The sequence below is a fragment of the Diaporthe amygdali genome (genome assembly GCF_026229845.1).
Source record: "Diaporthe amygdali strain CAA958 chromosome Unknown NODE_1_length_4327563_cov_65_473760, whole genome shotgun sequence".
Classification (NCBI taxonomy): Eukaryota; Fungi; Ascomycota; class Sordariomycetes; order Diaporthales; family Diaporthaceae; genus Diaporthe; species Diaporthe amygdali.
Window position 1 is genome coordinate 3,207,504 of NW_026517021.1, and position 18,312 is coordinate 3,225,815.

General features: G+C 55.7%; 7 protein-coding genes across 7 annotated transcripts; 2 read left to right on the forward strand and 5 right to left on the reverse strand.

Annotated features, from left to right (window-relative positions):
- Window positions 1–47: 47 nt before the first annotated feature.
- On the forward strand, window positions 48–2,219 carry J7T55_006534 (uncharacterized protein; the record flags this gene model as incomplete). The annotated part of the gene is made up of 1 exon (XM_053145362.1): window positions 48–2,219. One exon carries the CDS (start codon window positions 48–50, stop codon window positions 2,217–2,219), a length of 2,172 nt encoding a protein of 723 aa, XP_053001298.1.
- Window positions 2,220–2,502: 283 nt separating this feature from the next.
- On the reverse strand, window positions 2,503–6,102 carry J7T55_006535 (glycoside hydrolase family 63; the record flags this gene model as incomplete). Its single annotated transcript, XM_053145372.1, has 7 exons — window positions 2,503–2,875; window positions 2,933–4,637; window positions 4,688–5,315; window positions 5,439–5,535; window positions 5,592–5,709; window positions 5,841–5,879; window positions 5,979–6,102. 7 exons carry the CDS (start codon window positions 6,100–6,102, stop codon window positions 2,503–2,505), a joined length of 3,084 nt encoding a protein of 1,027 aa, XP_053001299.1.
- Window positions 6,103–7,751: 1,649 nt separating this feature from the next.
- Window positions 7,752–9,706, reverse strand: J7T55_006536 (phosphatase; the record flags this gene model as incomplete). Its single annotated transcript, XM_053145383.1, has 3 exons — window positions 7,752–7,875; window positions 7,938–8,945; window positions 9,003–9,706. The coding sequence occupies 3 exons, from the start codon at window positions 9,704–9,706 to the stop codon at window positions 7,752–7,754; spliced, it is 1,836 nt and encodes a 611-aa protein (XP_053001300.1).
- An 878-nt stretch (window positions 9,707–10,584) lies between these two features.
- J7T55_006537 (uncharacterized protein) lies at window positions 10,585–11,588 on the forward strand (the record flags this gene model as incomplete). The annotated part of the gene is made up of 3 exons (XM_053145394.1): window positions 10,585–10,695; window positions 10,765–11,355; window positions 11,424–11,588. The coding sequence occupies 3 exons, from the start codon at window positions 10,585–10,587 to the stop codon at window positions 11,586–11,588; spliced, it is 867 nt and encodes a 288-aa protein (XP_053001301.1).
- Window positions 11,589–11,964: 376 nt separating this feature from the next.
- Window positions 11,965–14,498, reverse strand: J7T55_006538 (NADH dehydrogenase; the record flags this gene model as incomplete). Its single annotated transcript, XM_053145405.1, has 7 exons — window positions 11,965–12,082; window positions 12,139–13,957; window positions 14,018–14,043; window positions 14,121–14,135; window positions 14,194–14,245; window positions 14,299–14,322; window positions 14,381–14,498. 7 exons carry the CDS (start codon window positions 14,496–14,498, stop codon window positions 11,965–11,967), a joined length of 2,172 nt encoding a protein of 723 aa, XP_053001302.1.
- Window positions 14,499–15,355: 857 nt separating this feature from the next.
- J7T55_006539 (uncharacterized protein) lies at window positions 15,356–16,000 on the reverse strand (the record flags this gene model as incomplete). The annotated part of the gene is made up of 1 exon (XM_053145416.1): window positions 15,356–16,000. One exon carries the CDS (start codon window positions 15,998–16,000, stop codon window positions 15,356–15,358), a length of 645 nt encoding a protein of 214 aa, XP_053001303.1.
- A 1,012-nt stretch (window positions 16,001–17,012) lies between these two features.
- On the reverse strand, window positions 17,013–18,026 carry J7T55_006540 (uncharacterized protein; the record flags this gene model as incomplete). The annotated part of the gene is made up of 3 exons (XM_053145427.1): window positions 17,013–17,574; window positions 17,646–17,943; window positions 18,011–18,026. 3 exons carry the CDS (start codon window positions 18,024–18,026, stop codon window positions 17,013–17,015), a joined length of 876 nt encoding a protein of 291 aa, XP_053001304.1.
- Between the last annotated feature and the right edge of the window lie 286 nt (window positions 18,027–18,312).

An 18,312-nucleotide genomic window follows, 5' to 3' on the forward strand; every position in this document is an offset into this window, starting at 1 on the left:
AACTGCGACATGCGACAAGCGTGACGACTCCGGTTCAGATCTTGTAAATGCCGTTGCGCACGATTCTCCCGATCCAGCTCCGGCGCATCCCTCCCACGGCCCCAGCAACCATCACCAGGCGCCTATCCTCGATGTCCGAACAACTCATCTACAGCGGCAATGGCACCGCCCCGATCCAGTCGCCTTCGGCGTCAACGGCGTCAACGAAGGAAACCCTCGACGCAGAGCGCCGCGAGAGCCTGAACAAGCAAGCCTCCCAGCAGCAACCTGGCAGCAACGGCGAGGGCGCCCACACCCTCGCGAGCCTCCCCAAGTCATGGCGCTTCACCTCGCAGCTCCCGCCCGACCCCCTCTTCCCCACGCCCGCCGACTCCCACAAGACACCCCGCGATAGCATCACCCCAAGACAGGTCCGCGGCGGGCTCTTCACATGGGTCCGGCCCGAGACCCAGACCGATCCGGAGCTCCTCGCCGTCTCCCCGGCCGCCCTGCGCGACCTGAACATCAAGCCCCGCGAGGCCACCACCGAGGGGTTCCGCCAGTGGGCGGCCGGCAACGTCCTCCTGGGCTGGGACGAGGAGCGACTTACCGGCGGCTACCCCTGGGCACAGCTATACGGCGGGTTCCAGTTCGGCCAGTGGGCGGGGCAGCTAGGGGACGGGCGCGCCATCAGCCTGTTCGAGACGACGTCGCCGACGGCCAGGGACCCGTGGGCGGGCGGCGCGCACGAGACCAAGTACGAGGTGCAGCTCAAGGGCGCGGGCATGACGCCGTACAGCCGCTTCGCGGACGGCAAGGCGGTGCTGCGGAGCAGCATCCGCGAGTTCGTGGTGAGCGAGGCGCTGCACGCGCTGGGGATCCCGACGACGCGCGCCCTGGCGCTGTCCCTGCTCCCGCACAGCAGGGTGCGGCGCGAGACGGTCGAGCCGGGCGCCATCGTCGTGCGCTTCGCCCAGAGCTGGGTCCGCCTCGGCAACTTCGACATCCTCCGCGCCAGGGGCGACCGGGACTCGATCCGCAAGCTGGCCACCTACGTCGCCGAGGAGGTCCTCGGCGGCTGGGACCGGCTGCCCTCCAGGCTCAGCAGCCCGGACAAGCCGGCCGACGCGCCGGAACTGGAGCGCCCGCCCCGGGGCGTCGTCGGAAAAGACGAGGTGCAGGGCCCCGCGGACGCGGCTGAGAATCGCTTCGCTAGGATGTACCGCGAGGTCGTCCGCCGCAACGCGCTCACTGTCGCCAAGTGGCAGGCCTACGGCTTCATGAACGGCGTGCTGAACACGGACAACACCTCCATCTACGGGCTTTCTATCGACTTTGGGCCATTCGCCTTCATGGACAACTTCGACCCGGCCTACACGCCCAACCACGACGACCACATGCTCCGGTACAGCTACCGCAACCAGCCGACCATCATCTGGTGGAACCTCGTGCGCTTCGGCGAGGCGGTCGGCGAGCTGCTCGGCGCTGGCGACACCGTCGACTCGGACAAATTCGTCGTGGACGGCGTGTCCGAGGGCGCGGAGGCGGACGAACTGGTCGCGCGCGCCGAGAAGCTCATCGAGCAGGCCGGCGAGGAGTACAAGGCGGTGTTCCTGGCCGAGTACAAGCGGCTCATGACGACGAGGCTGGGGCTGCGGCGGTTCCAAGAGTCCGACTTCCAGGAGCTGTTCAGCGGCCTTCTCGACGCCATGGAGGCCCTGGAGCTGGACTTCCACCACACCTTCCGCCGGCTCAGCTACGTCAGGGTCGCGGACCTGGACACGGAGGACCTGAGGCGGGAGACGGCGGGCGTGTTCTTCCACAAGGAGGGCATCAGCGCCACCGGCGTCACGGAGGCTGAGGCCCGGCAGCGCGTGGCTGCGTGGCTGGAGAAGTGGCGGGCACGAGTTGTTGAGGACTGGGGCGTCGAGGGCGAGGACGGGAAGCGCGTGGTCGACTCGGCCAAGGAGGAGGAGAGGATGGGCGCGATGAAGAAGGTCAACCCGAGCTTCATCCCGCGGAGTTTTATACTAGACGAAATTATCCAGAGGGCGGAGAAGGGCGGCGAGCGAGATGTTCTGCGCCGGGTTATGCAGATGGCTCTGCATCCATTTGAAGAACAGTGGGACGGTAACGATTTTGAGGGGACGGTATACAAGGGGGAAAGAGAAGAGGAAGTCCGATGGACGGGTGACGTGCCCAGGTTCCAGAGAGCAATGCAGTGTAGCTGCAGCTCATAGAGCAGTTGGTTTGGAATCAGCAGCGTTCTTTGCACGTAGCTAGCTAGTCTGTCTATAGATACCAGGCACGTTCTGCCAGTTTCACAGTTCAAATCGAACATCGATCCAATTCTTTCTAGCAATACCCTCAAGTTCTATTGTCCTATATCCCAAGGCGTGAATGCTCGTGTTTATGCAATCTCCCGCTTATGCTCGACCGTCTATTTAGATGTCTATCTACCATTGTACATGTCAGAAGACTCTGTCGATTGGCCTGATCGACCAGACATTGGTGACACATCTCTTAGGCTCGAGCCTCAAATTCGTCGCCCTTGTCATATCCGTTACTTGTTTGCTCACTCTTGACCCTCTCGAGCTGCTCAGCGATGTAGTTGTGCATGTGCTCATCCGCCTCTTTCTTTTCCCGGAGTTGCTGCGGATCATCACTCAGGATAACACTACCACTAGTACTGTGACCATCGTGCTCATCATCGTAACCGTTAGCCTCGCTGGCATCGAAATCACTCCGGGCACCTATTGACCGGGCTGTTGAAGACCGCCTGATCCGAGGCATCGATGGCGACCGCGGCATGACTTGTCGGCTAAACACGTCATCAAAGTAGTGGGCCATGCCGACCGAGGGTGTGCGTGGCGTTTGTGGAAGGCGGCAAGTGACACTGTGCAAAGTTAGTCAGGATATCTGATGGGACATAACGGGCAGGACCAGTTCTTACCCTGTGTCGTGGATCAGTCTAGCAATCAAACCCGTCCAGCCGCACTGGTGCGTGGCTCCTAGACCACGGCCCGTGTCTCCATCGAAAAATTCGTGGAACCACATGTTATCTTTCCACAGAGGATCGAAATCGAGGGTGTCGTCGCCGCCATTGATAGCTCGGCGGCCGTCGTTGTCCCTCGTGAAGAGATGCTGCAACCGATGCTGAAGCTCTTCCGATACATGGCCTAGATGCATATAGTCTCCAGATCCAACAGGACACTCGACTTGCAGACTCTGCCCAAAGAACAGGTAGTATCGCTGAAGTGACTCAATGAGAAGGAAGTTGACGCAGAGCCAGACTGGGCCCCGCCAGTTACTGTTTCCTCCAAACAGACCACTGTCAGAATCTCCCGGGACATAGCCAACCCGGAATTGCTGCCCATTGACATCCATGGAGTAAGGGTGCTTCTCGTGATATTTGGACAGGGATCGGATGCCATGGGGACTCAAAAATTCGTCCTCATCCAGCATACGCTTCAAGAGCTTTTCTAGGCGGTCCTTGCTCACGATGGACAAGAGAATACGGTTTCCTTTTCCGCGCTTGCGAATACTGTGCATGTTTCGCTCCGCGACATCGCACTTGTTGGCCATGAACCATTCCAGCCTCCTCTTGAAAGAAGGAAGCTTGTTGATCAGCTCTGGCTCGAGAGTCAGAGTGGCGTACATCGGGATCAAACCGACCAGAGAACGGACTGGCAACTGTTGAATCCAAGGCCCACCCCATGAGATTGCATCGTAGTAGAAGCCGTCGTCGTCGTTCCACAGCGATTTCTCATCTTTCTGTCCGGTTCTAAATGTCATGGCGTCGCTGATGAGGATAAAGTGCTCAAAGAACTTTGAGGCAATGTCTTCATAGGTGCGCCGATGTTTAGCAAGCTCAAGACTGATGTTAAGCATGCAGAGGCAGTAGAACGCCATCCAACCCGTGCTGTCCGCTTGCTCTAGAGTACCACCTGTTGGCAGCGGGTCTGACCGGTTGAACAGACCGATGTTGTCCAGGCCGAGGAACCCGCCTTCAAACACATTCTTGCCATCCACATCCTTGCGGTTCACCCACCAAGTGAAGTTGAGGAGTAGCTTCTGGAACACACGCTCCAGGAAATCCAGATCCTGCCGGCCGTACAGTTTTCGCTCAATCTTGAATGTGCGGAACGTCGCCCAGGCGTGGACTGGCGGATTGACGTCTCCAAAATTCCATTCATAGGCAGGAAGCTGCCCATTTGGATGACAATACCACTCTCGAGTGAACAAGTCGAGCTGTTTCTTGGCGAAATCTGGGTCGATCATGGCCAGGGGGATGCAGTGAAAAGCGCTGTCCCAAGCTGCGAAGAAAGGGTATTCCCACGAGTCTGGCATTGAGAGGATGTCATCGCAATGCATGTGCCTCCATTGCGAATTTCTGATGGCTTTCCTATTTGGCGGAGGTGGTGGCTGGGTTGGGTCGCCATTAGCCCAATGATCCCAGATGAACAGATAATGTTGCTTGCACCACATCATGCCCGAGAAGGCTTGTCTTTGGATGTTGCGCAGATCATCTGACATGGGCAAGGGGCTGATTTTGTAGTAGAAGTCGTCGGCTTCGTCCTTGCGGCGCTCGATAATGTCATCAAAGTCCTCTTCGTCGAGGTAGGTGTTCTCCTTCTTGCTAAATCGGAAACGGACGACTGCTGCCATCAGTAGAAGCTCTTGCTTCTCGGGGAGGATTGCGACATACCAGCACACTCTCCGGGCGGGACGCCACCGGCCTCGTTGAATGGAAACCAAGCCGCGCATTTCGTTCCCTGCTGGGCGGGATTCACTGCGTCCTTCTCACCATCCACAATGAACCTATGGAAAGCGTCCTTTACATAGGGTTGCGGGTTCTCTCCGTCATAGAGAAGTTCGAAGTTGGTGTCATTTTCGGTGAAGAGCATCTGAGGGTCCACGTCATCCCCACTTGGGCCAACGCCTGGGGAAGGAGACAGCAAGAAGTACCTATCCCCCAGGGAGTGGTGTTGCGACTTGGCCATGTTCTCAGAGTGCATTTTGATCGAGGGTTTATTCTCCTCGGGCTCGCGACCCCAAGCCCAAGTGTTTCTGAACCACACATGAGGCACGATGTGGATTGGCTTGGGCTCATTGCCACGGTTCCAAGCAGTCACTCGAAAGAGCAGCTCGTCAGGGTCATCGTCCTCTTTGGCTGTCTCGATGATGATATCCCAGTACTTGTCGTCCTTAAAACAGCCAGTGTCGAGAATCTGGTACTCCTTGTCCTCTTTGCCCCGCCTTGCATTTTCTTCTCGTAGGTCATCGTAGGGAAACTCGGATTGGGGATACTTGTAAAGAAACTTCATGTAGGAGTGCTGGGATCGTGTAAGCTCTAGTCAGACGGAACAAGCTGGGTCAGTATGGTTAAACCCACAGTCTGCATCAATTCACATGGTCAGCAAGCAATCTCCAAATCTAAGGCACATAGTGATACTGACAGGAGTGTTATCCAAGTGAAAATGGGCCTCTTTGACACTCTCGCCATGGTTTCCTTGTGGGTTGGACAGGCCGAAGAGTCTCTCCTTGAGGAAGGGACTATGTCACGTCAGCAGTTGGACCTGACAGAGCACATTGGCAGGGTGCAGACGCACTCCTTCTCGTTCCAAAAGGCAAAAGCAATATTCTGGAGGCCGTGTGTGTCGCAGACTCCGGCGATGCCATCTTCGCCCCATCTGTAGGCCCGGGAACGTGCGTGATCGTGGGGGAAATCTTGTGGAGAGGGTTCTTGTCAGTATCGATGTGAACCCCAGATTATGAATCGTGCCTCCAGGATCCCCGGATTTCGAAGATGTGGAGGTGGAGTTTGGAGTTTTGGGTACGCGGAAAGGGGTCCAACTCACGACTCCAGGCGTCACCGTCGGCGCTGTAATCCTCTCGGACTACGATTGAGCACTCTTGTCAGCTACAGCTTCCCCGAAAGCCCCACGTGCTGGAGCAGCACCAGGCACAGAGCACAACGGCACCCGAGTACCACGAACCTGTAGCCCATTGCCTCTCGGGCAGATAAGAGCCCCACTTCTTCCAGTACTTGGTGCGGTGGCGGTCTTCCTTCAACCGCCTCTCCTCGGCAGCCAAAATCTCATGGTTGTCGTAGACGACCATTGTTGTCAGCGAGGCTCACCGAGGTGAGCTGCAGCGAGAAGGAGATCGTGATGCGCGGGACACGAGAATAAACTCAATTGCGTTGGTTCGGCAATGGGAGCAGGCAAAACAGCTTAGCAATGCCAATGGGCTCAAAGATGTAGCGGCTATATCTGCTATCCAATGCTAGGCGAGAGATTTGAGGTATGAAGACAAAGCAAGGTTGAAGGGAAAAGGTTGAGCTGGGGAGCTCTGGGTGGTAGACGACGATAAGCTTTGGTGGGGTGCACAACGGTCCGCTCTCAGCCAGGCCAGGCTAGAGAAAAGGCGAGAGAAAATTCAATCGCCACAGAGGTGCATAGAAAAAACACGCCAAGGGTTTAGGATGGTACAAGCAAAGGAGCTACTGCTCCTGCTTAGCCTTGCGATGGAACTGTTTGCTGACCTGTCCAGGAGCGGTCAGGTAATGTGCAGCGCAGGCAGGTTGGTTAGGAGGTTTGATGACCAGCGCAGGGTAGCAGTAGCCGCAACCGTAATCCACCCTGGTGCACCCTGGGTGCTGTGAGCCACTGCAGTTCTTGGAGCTGAGCTGGCCAGAGTGAGTTGGAGCCGCAGAACCCCTCCAGGAACTGGGGTATGGAGATGGGGCTCGGCCCTGCAGGATGCAATTCTGTGGCAGGTTGAGATAAATTCGGAAACACAGCTGGGATGGCCCTGAGGCCCTGCTCCTGTTCCTGTACCTGGCCTTGGCCGCGGCTTGTGCCTGGCCAACCAACCAGCAATTAATTCACCAAGCTATTTGCGCGGGAAGGATGCAACGTCGGCAGCCAGCTGCTTGCCTGCTTGAAGGCTGCACCGGCATCTCTGCTAGTACCAACGTCGGCTCTTTAGCTGGTTCAGTTCAGTTCAGTTCAGTGGAATGAGCCTGGGAGCTCTCAAGCTTCAAATGTCGCATGGGAGCCACCGAGCTTCTGCCACAACAGCCGCGATAAGAGACAAGAACTCCACTCATGCTTGGGTGACGTCATCAGCCATGGAGGGGAGCTAACTAAAGACGCAGGCCTTTGTTTCGAGTTTCACTCGACAGCCGTTAGTCCATCGACGTTATTGAATGGATCGAGTTGGTGCCAAATAGGTACAACGTCAGCTGCATTTGATATACACCGCAACATCCAGCATCTCAACCTCAGTCGAATTGAGAAGCCAACCCACAGAGTCCATTCATACGCTATCATAAAATATGAACCCAAGCTCATGCAAAACCACGACAATGCCACACCTTTTCTGACTCGCTCATCATTGTGAAATTGGTATTGGTCTACATCTTGAAGCCTAGTGCTGTGTTTATCCATCGTTCATTCCTCGACTCATTCAAGGGCCTTGTCACTCGTCACTCAAGCTTTAAATCGGTGCCCGTTGCAACCTCGAAATGTAGCATGCAGATCTTGCTCTGCAGTTCCTTCCAAGACTGACACTCCAGCTCTGAAGGGCAGCTTGTCATTCGCGCCCAACTCTTGTTCTACTGCGTGACTCCGTAGCGTCGTTTATCCTGGTCCTGACAACTTCCACTGCGCAGCCTGCCCGCCCATGCAACGCCTCGCTCGCCAAAACAGTACTTGTACACTTAGCTGAATCGTTGTGCCGCCTCTGTATGTCATCACCTTATGTGATCACAACTTCGCCTTGAGAGGCTTGGGCGGTGCTGTGGCATCTTTGTTGATGACGACCTCCTCGCTCTGGTTCTGAGCCTTCTCGCCATTGCCAAAGAAGATGACTTGGACCGTGAGATCATCTCTGCGTGTGTGATGTCAGCAAATATAGAGTAGCTAAACGGGTAAATGCTGATGTGAACTCACCTGTATCGTCGCGAATAAGGGGAGGGAAGCGTCAGCAGTGCCGAGACCATCTCCTCATTCTTTCCGCCCAGAGCGTTGCGAATGAGATGGGTTGCAACGTTGCTGTCTTTGACGACAAACCTGTCGTCGTCGTTTGAGATGCCCCACTGTCGCACACGAATCGGTGTCTTCTGACCGTCGCCTCCAGTTGCAGCTGTGCCTTGCTCAACTGGGAGGCCATTCTTCTGTGATGCACCGAAGATCTTGGTCCACACCGAGTCAAATTGTGATTTTGGGGCCGCGTTGCTCTGAGTTTCGAGCCACTTGCCCACGAGTCCGACGACCTCCTCATTGGTGAGCATCTCCCACAGTCCGTCAGTAGCCAGCACCAGGAAATCGCCCTTCTCAGGCTGGACCTTGGTAGTCGTGACGATGGGCTCCGCCGTCACATAAGGGGGCGTCTTGAGGAGGGGAGACTGGGAGCGGCCAAAGAATGATTGCCGCAACTTTTCCGCGATGTCCTTGCTCCACTTGTAGCTAGCGTCACCAAACGCACGCGATGGCTCCAGCCCCCCTAGAATCCTGCCGTTGCGAACGACATGTTCCTCGCCAGGGTGCTGCTTTCGCAACCGGTTGGCCTCATCTGGGTTTCCGCCGGTCTGATCGACAGAGAGCGGAGTTGCAGTCCATTTTCCATTCTCGGAGCGACGCCCCAGAACGGCCCGGGAATCCCCAGTACAAGCGACACGAAGGAGGTTCGACTGGCTGTCGTAGAACGACAGCAGTGCACAAGACCCGGAAAGCGCTGGCGCGAGCAGCTCTGCGGCGACAGAGCGGGAGTTTGACTTCAAGACTTCCTGCACACTATGGTGAACAATCTCGTCATCCAGACGTGTGAAACCCTTCTTCATTGCCGTGTCGACAGCCTCCGATGTAGGGGAGTTTCCGCCGGCCTTGTAGGTCTCGTTGAGCTCACGCGCGACGTAGCGGATGAGGTCCTGTCGCAGCTTCGCCGAGGTTGTCCAGCCGCTATGTGTCCTTGATTAGAGCCGGTGACTTGAAGGGGAATCCGTGTGATGAACTTACGAGTGGCCGTCGAAGACTCCCCAAAACATCCAGTCGCTGCCAGACTCGGAGGCGCCCCTGACGGGGACCTCGACGATTTTCTCGGCATGGTCGTCCTCGATCGGATTATTGCTTGGCAATTGTACCTGGTCGTACCTGACAACACCCCTCCCCCTGTTGACCAGGAAGGACTCCTCCATCTTCCTCAGCTTCTGCGACGACTGGTCAGCCGTCAGCATCTCGACAATGGCCCGACCCTCGTCATCCGTCGTCTTGCTTATCGGACCCTCCCCAACAAATGTGCCAGTGGATAGTTCCTCAGCTCCTATGACGAGGACGGAACGGGTGGGAATGGCATCGCCAGGGTTGGTTGGCGACGACGAGGAAGACGAGAAGCCGCGGGTGAGGGCGGCAGCGGTGTCGGTCGAATTGCCGTTGTAGGAGTAGTAGGCACCGTAGCCGACAATACCGGACAGCAGGGCGACCGTGGCCCTGCGTGCATTCATCGAGGATTGGAGAGGCTCTCTTACGGGGTGGGCATGCTTGATGGGCGCTCGCGAGGTGAAGGAGAAGCGGAGGGACTGTTGGTTGTGGGCAGGGATCTGACTCTGCAGCAGAGAGCTGTGGACGTAGGAGCCCCGTCGATTAGCTCGGTACGAGAGACTGCGGTGGCCTCGAACAGTGCATTGACATGTCCGAAACGCCCTCGTAGCGGCACGACGCATGGCGGCTGCTTTGTTGTCTGAAAAGGCTCCCAGGGCGTCGCAGAGTGGTTGTCAGCTGTCCTGGTGAAGCTATGTAGCCTGGTGACCAAACGACCGAAGACCCAGGCAGTCGGCGTCGTTCAGACAGGGACACAACACATGCCTTGGCAGCTCGGGCGTCCGAGATAGGAACATGTGGTCCGAGCTTCTGAGATGCCAACTATCGTCTAAACCAAGGATGATGGCAGCCACCGTCTGTTGCGTATGCTAGCAACTGTTTCCTAAGGGGACTGTTTTTTACGAGAAGGAAACGATTCTCTTTAAGGACGCAAATACTGTAGACGCTGTAAATGAAATTGAAAGTGACGATGCGCCTCGTATGGGTCACTATCAAAGCCCTGGAGAACTACGATAGGTTGCGACATGTGAAATGGCTCAGATGGCAATATGGGCAATACTCTAGACTCTCACACTCACTTCTCTGCGACACTGTACGCAACTAGTATCAGTCGGAGCTTGAAAGTGTTCCTCATCGACCCCGGAAACCCGCCGGGCTGCCCTTGACTCCACATCTCCGTGCCGACCCGGGGCGTCCAGTGGAGCTCACTCGGCATCGGCCCGGCCTTCACCTCGTCAAATACTTGTTCAATAAGTGTCTCTCCAGAGTCATAAAGCATACAACCAATGAGGCATAAAGCGTGACCGCCAATTTGGCCATCGTAGACTTCACGCATTCTCCATCAGACCCCTTAACAGCACGCAAGTCGCCGAGGCTAAGCGAGTGCTCTCGACCAGCATATCCCAGTCGAGCTCATCACCTCGGATCGCCATCTCACGAACGCGTTCGCTGCTGCGCCTAACACGCGAAAAAAGAAGTTAAATTGCTATCAGCGAGAGTCATGACCGACTACACTGGTGCAGAGGCTCCAGCTCCAGCTCCAGCAGCACCAGACGACTCTGCCTACCGGTCTTTTCACGAGTACAGATGGGACCTAGACAAGGACTTCCTCGTAAGCCAGCGCGCACACCTCCCACCCCCTTTTTGGATAGAAAGCAGCACCCGTCTGATGTGATACTAGGGAGGCCTCGTGCTCGCCCTGGGTGGCTATCACGCCCTGGCACAGACCGCCTCGCAGGCAGACATCGTCATGCACTCGCGGATATTCTACTACGGCCGCATCAGCGGTATCACGATCCCGTACGCAGGCTACAGGGACTGGCTACGCGCGAGCTACCAGGCCGGCCAGCACGCGCGCCTCTGGGAGTGGGACCTGCTGGAGGCGCTGTGCAACCACCGCGACAAGCTCATGTCCGTCGACGCCGCGTCGCTGGCGGCGAGGCGGGAGGAGGCTGCCGCCGAGAAGGCGCGGTGGTCCCGCGGCCTGCTCGCTGCCGACCTGCCACCCCAGTCTCGGTCCGCAACCGCCTCTGGAAGTGATCGAGAAGCTGTTGTTGGCGGCGCTGATGAGTCCACGCCGTCGTGGATGGCCGCTGCGCCGAAGAGCGAGCTGTACGTCGACCGCACACTGGCCGCTAACAAGGACGATGACGACGACGACGAGTCCTCTCCAGCATACCCGGAGCGGTTCGCCGCGATCATCAAGGCTGTGCAGACGGGCGAGCCGGTCGAGGGCATTGTGGAGATCCCCGACATCGTGGCAAGGAATCCGGTCAGTCATCCTTCCCAGATCCCATGGCGCACTGTGACGAAAATGTACGGCGATTCTGACATGTACAGACCACTACTCCATTTGGATCCATGGCCAGACCACTGAAGCCCTGGGAGAAGGCCCGGCCGGCTGCGGGCAGTGAGCCTCACGGTGAAGGAGAGCTCGGTCTCGTAACCCAGGTTGATGAGAAATTTCCCGACAATGACGTCGAGACACCTGGAGGTCAGGCCTGACGAATAATGTCTGTTTCTTAATACTACCGAGAATTCAATATCAGTATCAGCGAAAATGACCATTTTCATGAGCTGCTACCCAATGACGCAAACACCCAGAGCGTGTCAGACCAGCAGACCGATTACAGAGGTACGTCAGACGATCGTGACCGCTGCAGCGACAGGGGAAGTCCAATAAAGGCGTTCAAAAGGTGCCAGCTTTTGACATTCACAACGAGCACACATACTAAGACTCGATGCACAATGGGGATTTATGTGGTCACAGTGGCCGATTACTCCTGTATATGTACAACGACAAACGTGAAAGCAAGGCCATAAAGTGGAAAGGACGCCTCCAGAAGTCACGAATATTTTTCTATTCACGAACACCCACATCTCATGCACCATAAGCAACCTGTCCCATTGGCTTATCCTCCTCCATTCCCGGTGCCATAAAGTTCGTGCGTGGGTCTCCAGTCGCCTTGGCCGCGGAGCAACGGGCCATTGTTGGTGAACTGCAATAAATCTGTTAGTAATTGTGTAGAACAAAGTCATCTGGAACTCATCATACCTTCGAGAAATCACATCTGTGAAGTAGAAGTTCTCAATAGGAAGCTTAAGGGGTGTTCCAGAGGCCTTTGCGCCCTTGTTCTGGTCCACCAGTTGCACTTTGCTCAGCTGTTGCAATGCTACGGGCTCAACGATATCATATGCTGCCAGAGCAGGGCTGATCTCAACCATTCTGTCCCGCAGGGCAGCAACGTCATCGTATGGTAGAGGAGCTCCGAGGAACTCGCTGACTGCCCGAATGATCTTCCAGTCAGTACGGGCAGCGCCAGGTAGTGATGTTGCGGCTCTGGTGAGCTGTACACGACCCTCCGTGTTGACGTAGGTAGCGTTCTTCTCTGTGTATGCAGCACCGGGGAGAACGACGTCCGCAATTTGTGCGCCCTTATCACCGTGGTGACCCTGGTACACTACAAAGGCGTCCTTGGGGATGTCGGCTTCGTTGAACTCGTCGGCTCCAAGCAGCCAGATGAATTTGGGTGCCGTCTCGGCGACCTCAGCAGAGGGTGTGACAAATCCGACCTCGAAGGCACCTGCACGAGAAGCAGCCCTCTGGAGAACATTGTAACCATTCCATTCCTCCGTCAAGAAGCTGGCAGCGTTCTTGTCGACAAATGCTCCGATGGTCTCGTAGAACGCCTTGGCGTCAGCGTGATCCGTGACTCCAGAGCCCACGACGATCATAGGTCGCTTGGCAGCTGAAAGCTTCTTGCCAAAAGGTCCCGCGAGTGCCTTTTTGAGAGCGTCCAGGTCTGTTCCAAGGTGCTCAAACTCGAATGTAGAGTCCCAAGTCTCGCCGACCACGCCGATCTCAAGGTCTGACCGCATCCACTGCTTCCTGATTCGGGCGTTGAGAACAGCGGCCTCATGCCTTGGGTTGCTACCAACAATAAGGATGGAGTCGGCCTCCTCAATGCCCCAGATCTTTGAGTTGAAGAGGTAGTTGGATCGCACATCGACACCATGAGCAACAGGCTGGCTGCCCGTAGGTGTGTCGAGGGCCAAATTCTCAGAGCCCAACTTGTTTGCGAGCTCCTTCATGGCAACCAGAGACTCTACGTCGGTCAGCTCACCAGCAACGACCTTGAACTCGTTGCCCTTGGGAGCCTTCTGCTGCCATGCCTGAGCAATCTCGGTCAGTGCTTGCTCCCAGTCTGCAGGCTCAAACTTGCCCTCCCGGCGCACGAGAGGAAGGGTAAGCCGTTGCGTCTTCAGACCATCGCAGGCGAATCGTGACTTGTCGTTAATCCACTCTTCGTTGATGTCGTCGTTCAGCCGAGGAACGACACGCATGACCTCGAGACCTCGGGAATCAACCCGAACGTTCGATCCAAGACCGTCCAACACGTCGATAGTCTCTGTCTTCTTGAGTTCCCATGGACGAGCGCGGAAGGCGTAGGGTTTTGATGTCAAAGCACCGACGGGGCAAAGGTCTATAACGTTTCCGGACATCTCCGAATCGAGGTTCTGCTCCAGGTAGGTTCCGATTTGGATGTCGTTGCCACGGCCCGCTGATCCGAGTTCAGGGGCACCGGCTATATCGTTCGCGAATCGAATACAACGCGTGCAGTGGATGCAACGGTTCATGGATGTCTTGATCAGTGGCCCGATGTTCTTGTCTTCGACAGCTCGCTTGCCCCCAACCTCATGGAATCGGCCGCGGTCTCCGCCGTATCTCATGGATTGGTCCTGGAGGTCACACTCGCCACCCTGGTCGCAAATGGGACAGTCCAAGGGATGGTTGGCCAGCAAGAATTCCATCACACCCTCTCGTGCCTTGTGTGCCAGCGGTGAGTTGGTCTTGACGACCATGCCTGGTGCGACTGGCCATGCGCATGACGCGACGGGTTTTGGTGCTCTCTCAACCTCTACCAGGCACATACGACAGTTTCCTGCAATCATCAACTTCCTGTGTGTAATCGATCAGCCGCGGCTCGGAGGGTACAGTATCGGCGGAAAGGGGGAAGGGGTGTAGCTTCGTCGTACTCATGGTAGCAATATCTAAGACATGATGTTAGCTTAGGAGTCCCAAGAGAAACCCAGATTGTGAAATCCATACCTTGGAACTGTTGATCCGGCCTTCTCGCATGCTTGGATCAAAGCCGAGCCAGCTGTGAGAGTGTCAGAGAAACCCAAGCCAATTGAGACCATTGGACCATCTCACCTTCTATAGACACCTTCTTGCCATCTTCAGAACTGTTAGCATGGCCGTAGGCATGGGCTGTCTCGTGGCGTCATCGACGTACCAATTGTGAGCTCAACCTCGGCGGGCCGTTGAGCTGTCACGGAAAAGGCTCTGGCGGCGTTGGAGGCGGTCCGCCTGCCACTCCGCCAAGCCGAACGTGCCAGAGTCTGTCGCAGCATCGTATCGTCTCGACGGCACAAAAGGAGAGGAGAAAATGGCGGGCAGGAGGGAGGGTGGCGCGGATTGAGTGGAAGTCGTCGAAGTGTTGACGTCGAAGATGCTACTGCTATGCTCCTCTGGATCTTTGGCCACTGGCAGAATATCCGACGCATTAGAAAGGCTAAAAGGCGATTGGTTCATGGCTCCAAGGTAGTGGGGCCACGCTGTGTGGCCCGTGCACGGCTTGGAGCTCGCACCCTAAAAACGCAAATTGTTCTGCGCCGCAATCAACTAGGATTCTCTTTTCTTCTTCACTCATTCACGGGCACATTTTATTGTAGGTGAGCTTGAGCACTGTCTTGCGCAAGCAGGACGGTTGCTTCAGTCGAGTTCTCCTCTATCTTGTGTTCCAGATCAATATTCAACGCCGATTTGGAAGTATGTGAGAGCCAATTTTGGCTCAATGTGCAATGCCTCTTACCGCCGGTCGTTACATCCCAATCACGCTCGTGAGCTTGATCAGTACAAACCTCTCAGTTTCCACAGTATGATGAATACATCTAGTCATTGTAGGGAAGGTCGGGCAATGGGCTCTTAATTTTTGGGTCTCAAGTCCGTCAAGATAGCTGTGGACGCTCCCATTCACAAACCCACCGAGGCAGCTTCGTAGCTTCGTAGCTTCGTTTGGGGTGATAACATAGGCAGCTTAACCAGCAGCCGTGAATTCGATTCGCGACAGCAACAGAATCTGGAGCCTAGTGTACCCGTCTGACGTCCAGTTCAGCACGTACGCCATGTAGATACCCTCCTGAGCGCACCAAGACCTTGGATACAACATAGTGTCATGACTGACCTTCCTCCAAAATAGCCATGTAAATCAAGCATGCGCCCGCTTCTCCTTCTCGATACTCTTGTTGAGTTGATCGCGGATACCTTTGATGTGGTTCGTGCTGTAGGATTCCATATCTCGAACTCCACGTTGGGCTATGGCGAGCACCTCCCGAGCCGTTCTCTCATGAGGACACATGCTGTCTGGGGGCGGCTGACCGGCATTTGCTCGGTCGTAATTCTGAAACTCAGCGAGCTTCTCGGGTGGTAAATGATAAGACGCTGTAGGGTTGGCCTGAACTGCCATGTTCGCGAGGTGTCGATCAGCCTCCTCCCAGGTCAAAGGAGTCGTTTGACGTGGTTGGGAGAACGCTCCGGTCTTCTGAGCCTCCATGATGTGTCGCCGTGCCTCGCGCTCGTAGATCCAGTTGATGTTGTCCCGGACTTTCAGCTCGTTGGCGTCGAGGCTTGCCTTCATGCGCTCCATGCGCTCAACTCTGTCTTTGGCCGGTTCTATTGGCTCCAAGAGATCATCCTTGAGAGGAACGAAGATGGTGGGGATAACATGAGTGAGAGCAGGCACTTCGTCCTCAGCCAGATGCTGCGACTCTCCCCCGGTTTGGTCCACCATCATGAGCGCATCGCTTTGAGCAGGTGGTGGAGGGCTTGGTTGGCCTTTGCGTGACGAGGCCATATCTCCAGTAGGAGATTAGGCATGCGATGGTTCTGCTTGTGTTTGTAGGAATTCCCTTGTAACCTTTGAGCTGCTCTAGCGGAGGCCTCTTGTCTCCAGGCTTGACTTTTGAGTTGTCACCCAAAGCCGCCTTCACGAGTGACACCTTGAAACCGTACTCAAAGCTTAGCTAGGTGGCGGCACAAATTTCTGAGAGCTGTCAGATCGTATTCAAGAATTGGGGGAACCAATGCAAGTTACGTGAGGTTGGCTCAACAAGGAATTTACATGAGATGGAAGAACAATGGCAACGTTTGCGTCGCGCTGTAAAAACAGGCTGGGGTTGCGGGTTTGGATGAGGTGAGGGGCTCGATTCGTAAAGCTGGACACTGAAAGCACAGAGCAGCCAGCAGAATTAACTCAAGCCAGGCCAAGACTTAAGGGTGTTGCAATAACTTACAGCTCCCTCATAATCAGCCATAGACTTTGATCTCACTATTTCCATAAGTTATTTTACTGTCACATTCAAGACCAGTGGACTAGTGCGTTGAGCATACGGGTCCCGATGGGAAAAGTGGCTCCTCATTTGAAATGCCATAGGTAGGATACCTAGATACTCCTGTATCCCCTATGCTACAGGGAATGAGTTCGGGGCTATGGTATATCGACATAATATCTGCTACCTTTTCATGGCGGGACGTGTTGTGTGCCGTATAGGAGGACCGTCGGACAGGACTCCTCGAACTCTGGCCGTGGACGGCTGGCTCACTCATCAGGCGATACGCCATGAACCGAGAAAGCACCTGCAGCTGAGCATATCTGCGGCTTCTTCACCCAGGGCCGTGCGTGTCTGAGGCAAAGCATGAAGCCTTGCGGCTGATGGTCTGGACGCAATCGGCTTGGTGGTGATGCGCGACTAAACAGCCCCAGCGATCCTTCTGTCGCTTTCTTTCCTGCAGTCCATGCCAGCCAGGCAGCCTTTGCTCCATGTGACCATCTTTATGAAGTAATCTTGCTCGCATCGCTCTTCTCGTCATCTCGACGGTAGCACCTTCCGCACGTACTCTCTCCCGATTTTCACGGCAGCCCGGAAGTGGTCCTCGAGTCGTCTGTCTTTCCTCCTTCGCATCCATATTAGGACAAGGAATATGAGCAAAGTGTCGGCAATAGCATGTTTCATAACCGCCCACAGGAGCCATCTTATCCAGGCGCCAAAGCTCCTCTCTTTTCTGGACCTCCATTCTCGGCCAGACGTGATTTGTTCCCTGAGAGCCGCTATTTCCGCGGACAGCCGCACGATCGCTCTCTCCATCTTCTTCGACCACCTGTCCCCTCTCTTGACGTACTCGCCGTCGTCATCCGGATCACCAGCTGCCATACGTCTCTGGTAGTCGAGTTCCGCCTCGTCCTCCTCGCTCATGGGGCTCAATATCTTCATAGGCCCGTCAGTTCCTGCCATGGGCTGGGCAAATCGTTTCGGGCTTGTGTCCATGCTCATGCCAAGCTGCTTTGCAGACTCATTCGATGAGCTCGGGCTGTTGTTCTTGATCTGATTCCATACGAATTCCAGTTCGGACACCAACTCTGCTGCGTCACTGTTCGTCGCATTAGCGAGACGGCACATCCACACCGCAATGCTGTCCAAGGTCTGCGCGTCGCTACTCACGGTGTTGTAGCATATTTGTGCATTGTCTCGATCAAGGCCTCGATATACCGCCTCTTTGCCTCCGTACGGCTGATACCCCTCTGCGAGTCCCACGCGTCCCACTTATCTTGCTCCCGCTGCAGTTCGTCTCCTGATATGCCTGATTTGGTAGTCGGCCTATCCATGACTCCATCGACGTCACCCTCCATTGCCTGCTTGTAGAGGCCGTAGAGTCGCATTCGATCGGACGGCGGGGGCCGCAGTGCCCCGGTTTTGGGGACTTTCTTGACCGTGTTGAGGGCATGGACGAACACCCGATCTAGACGAGGATGTGAGGGTCAGATCAAGCCTCTTGCGGCGAGCTGGAAAAGGGGCTGGTTCCCTACCGACTGAGTCCGCCATTTCTGCGAATGTTTTCTGCCGCCCGCGACGGCACCAGGGTAGTTGACTGCTATTCCGGGAATGGAGCGCTTTGTGGTGACTCGAGTCTTGTCACCAGTCAGGTCAGTCAACAACCGTTATCGGAGCAGATGAAAGTGAGCTCGCAACTGGAGTCTATGGTTCGGACGCGAGATGGGAGGTAACAGCAGTTGTAGGCGCGTGGAGAGTTCAAAGTTCCAATTGTTCTATAGTCAATATCTTCATCATTAATGGCGGGGAAAGGTTTGGTTGCCAATGAGTAAACGCA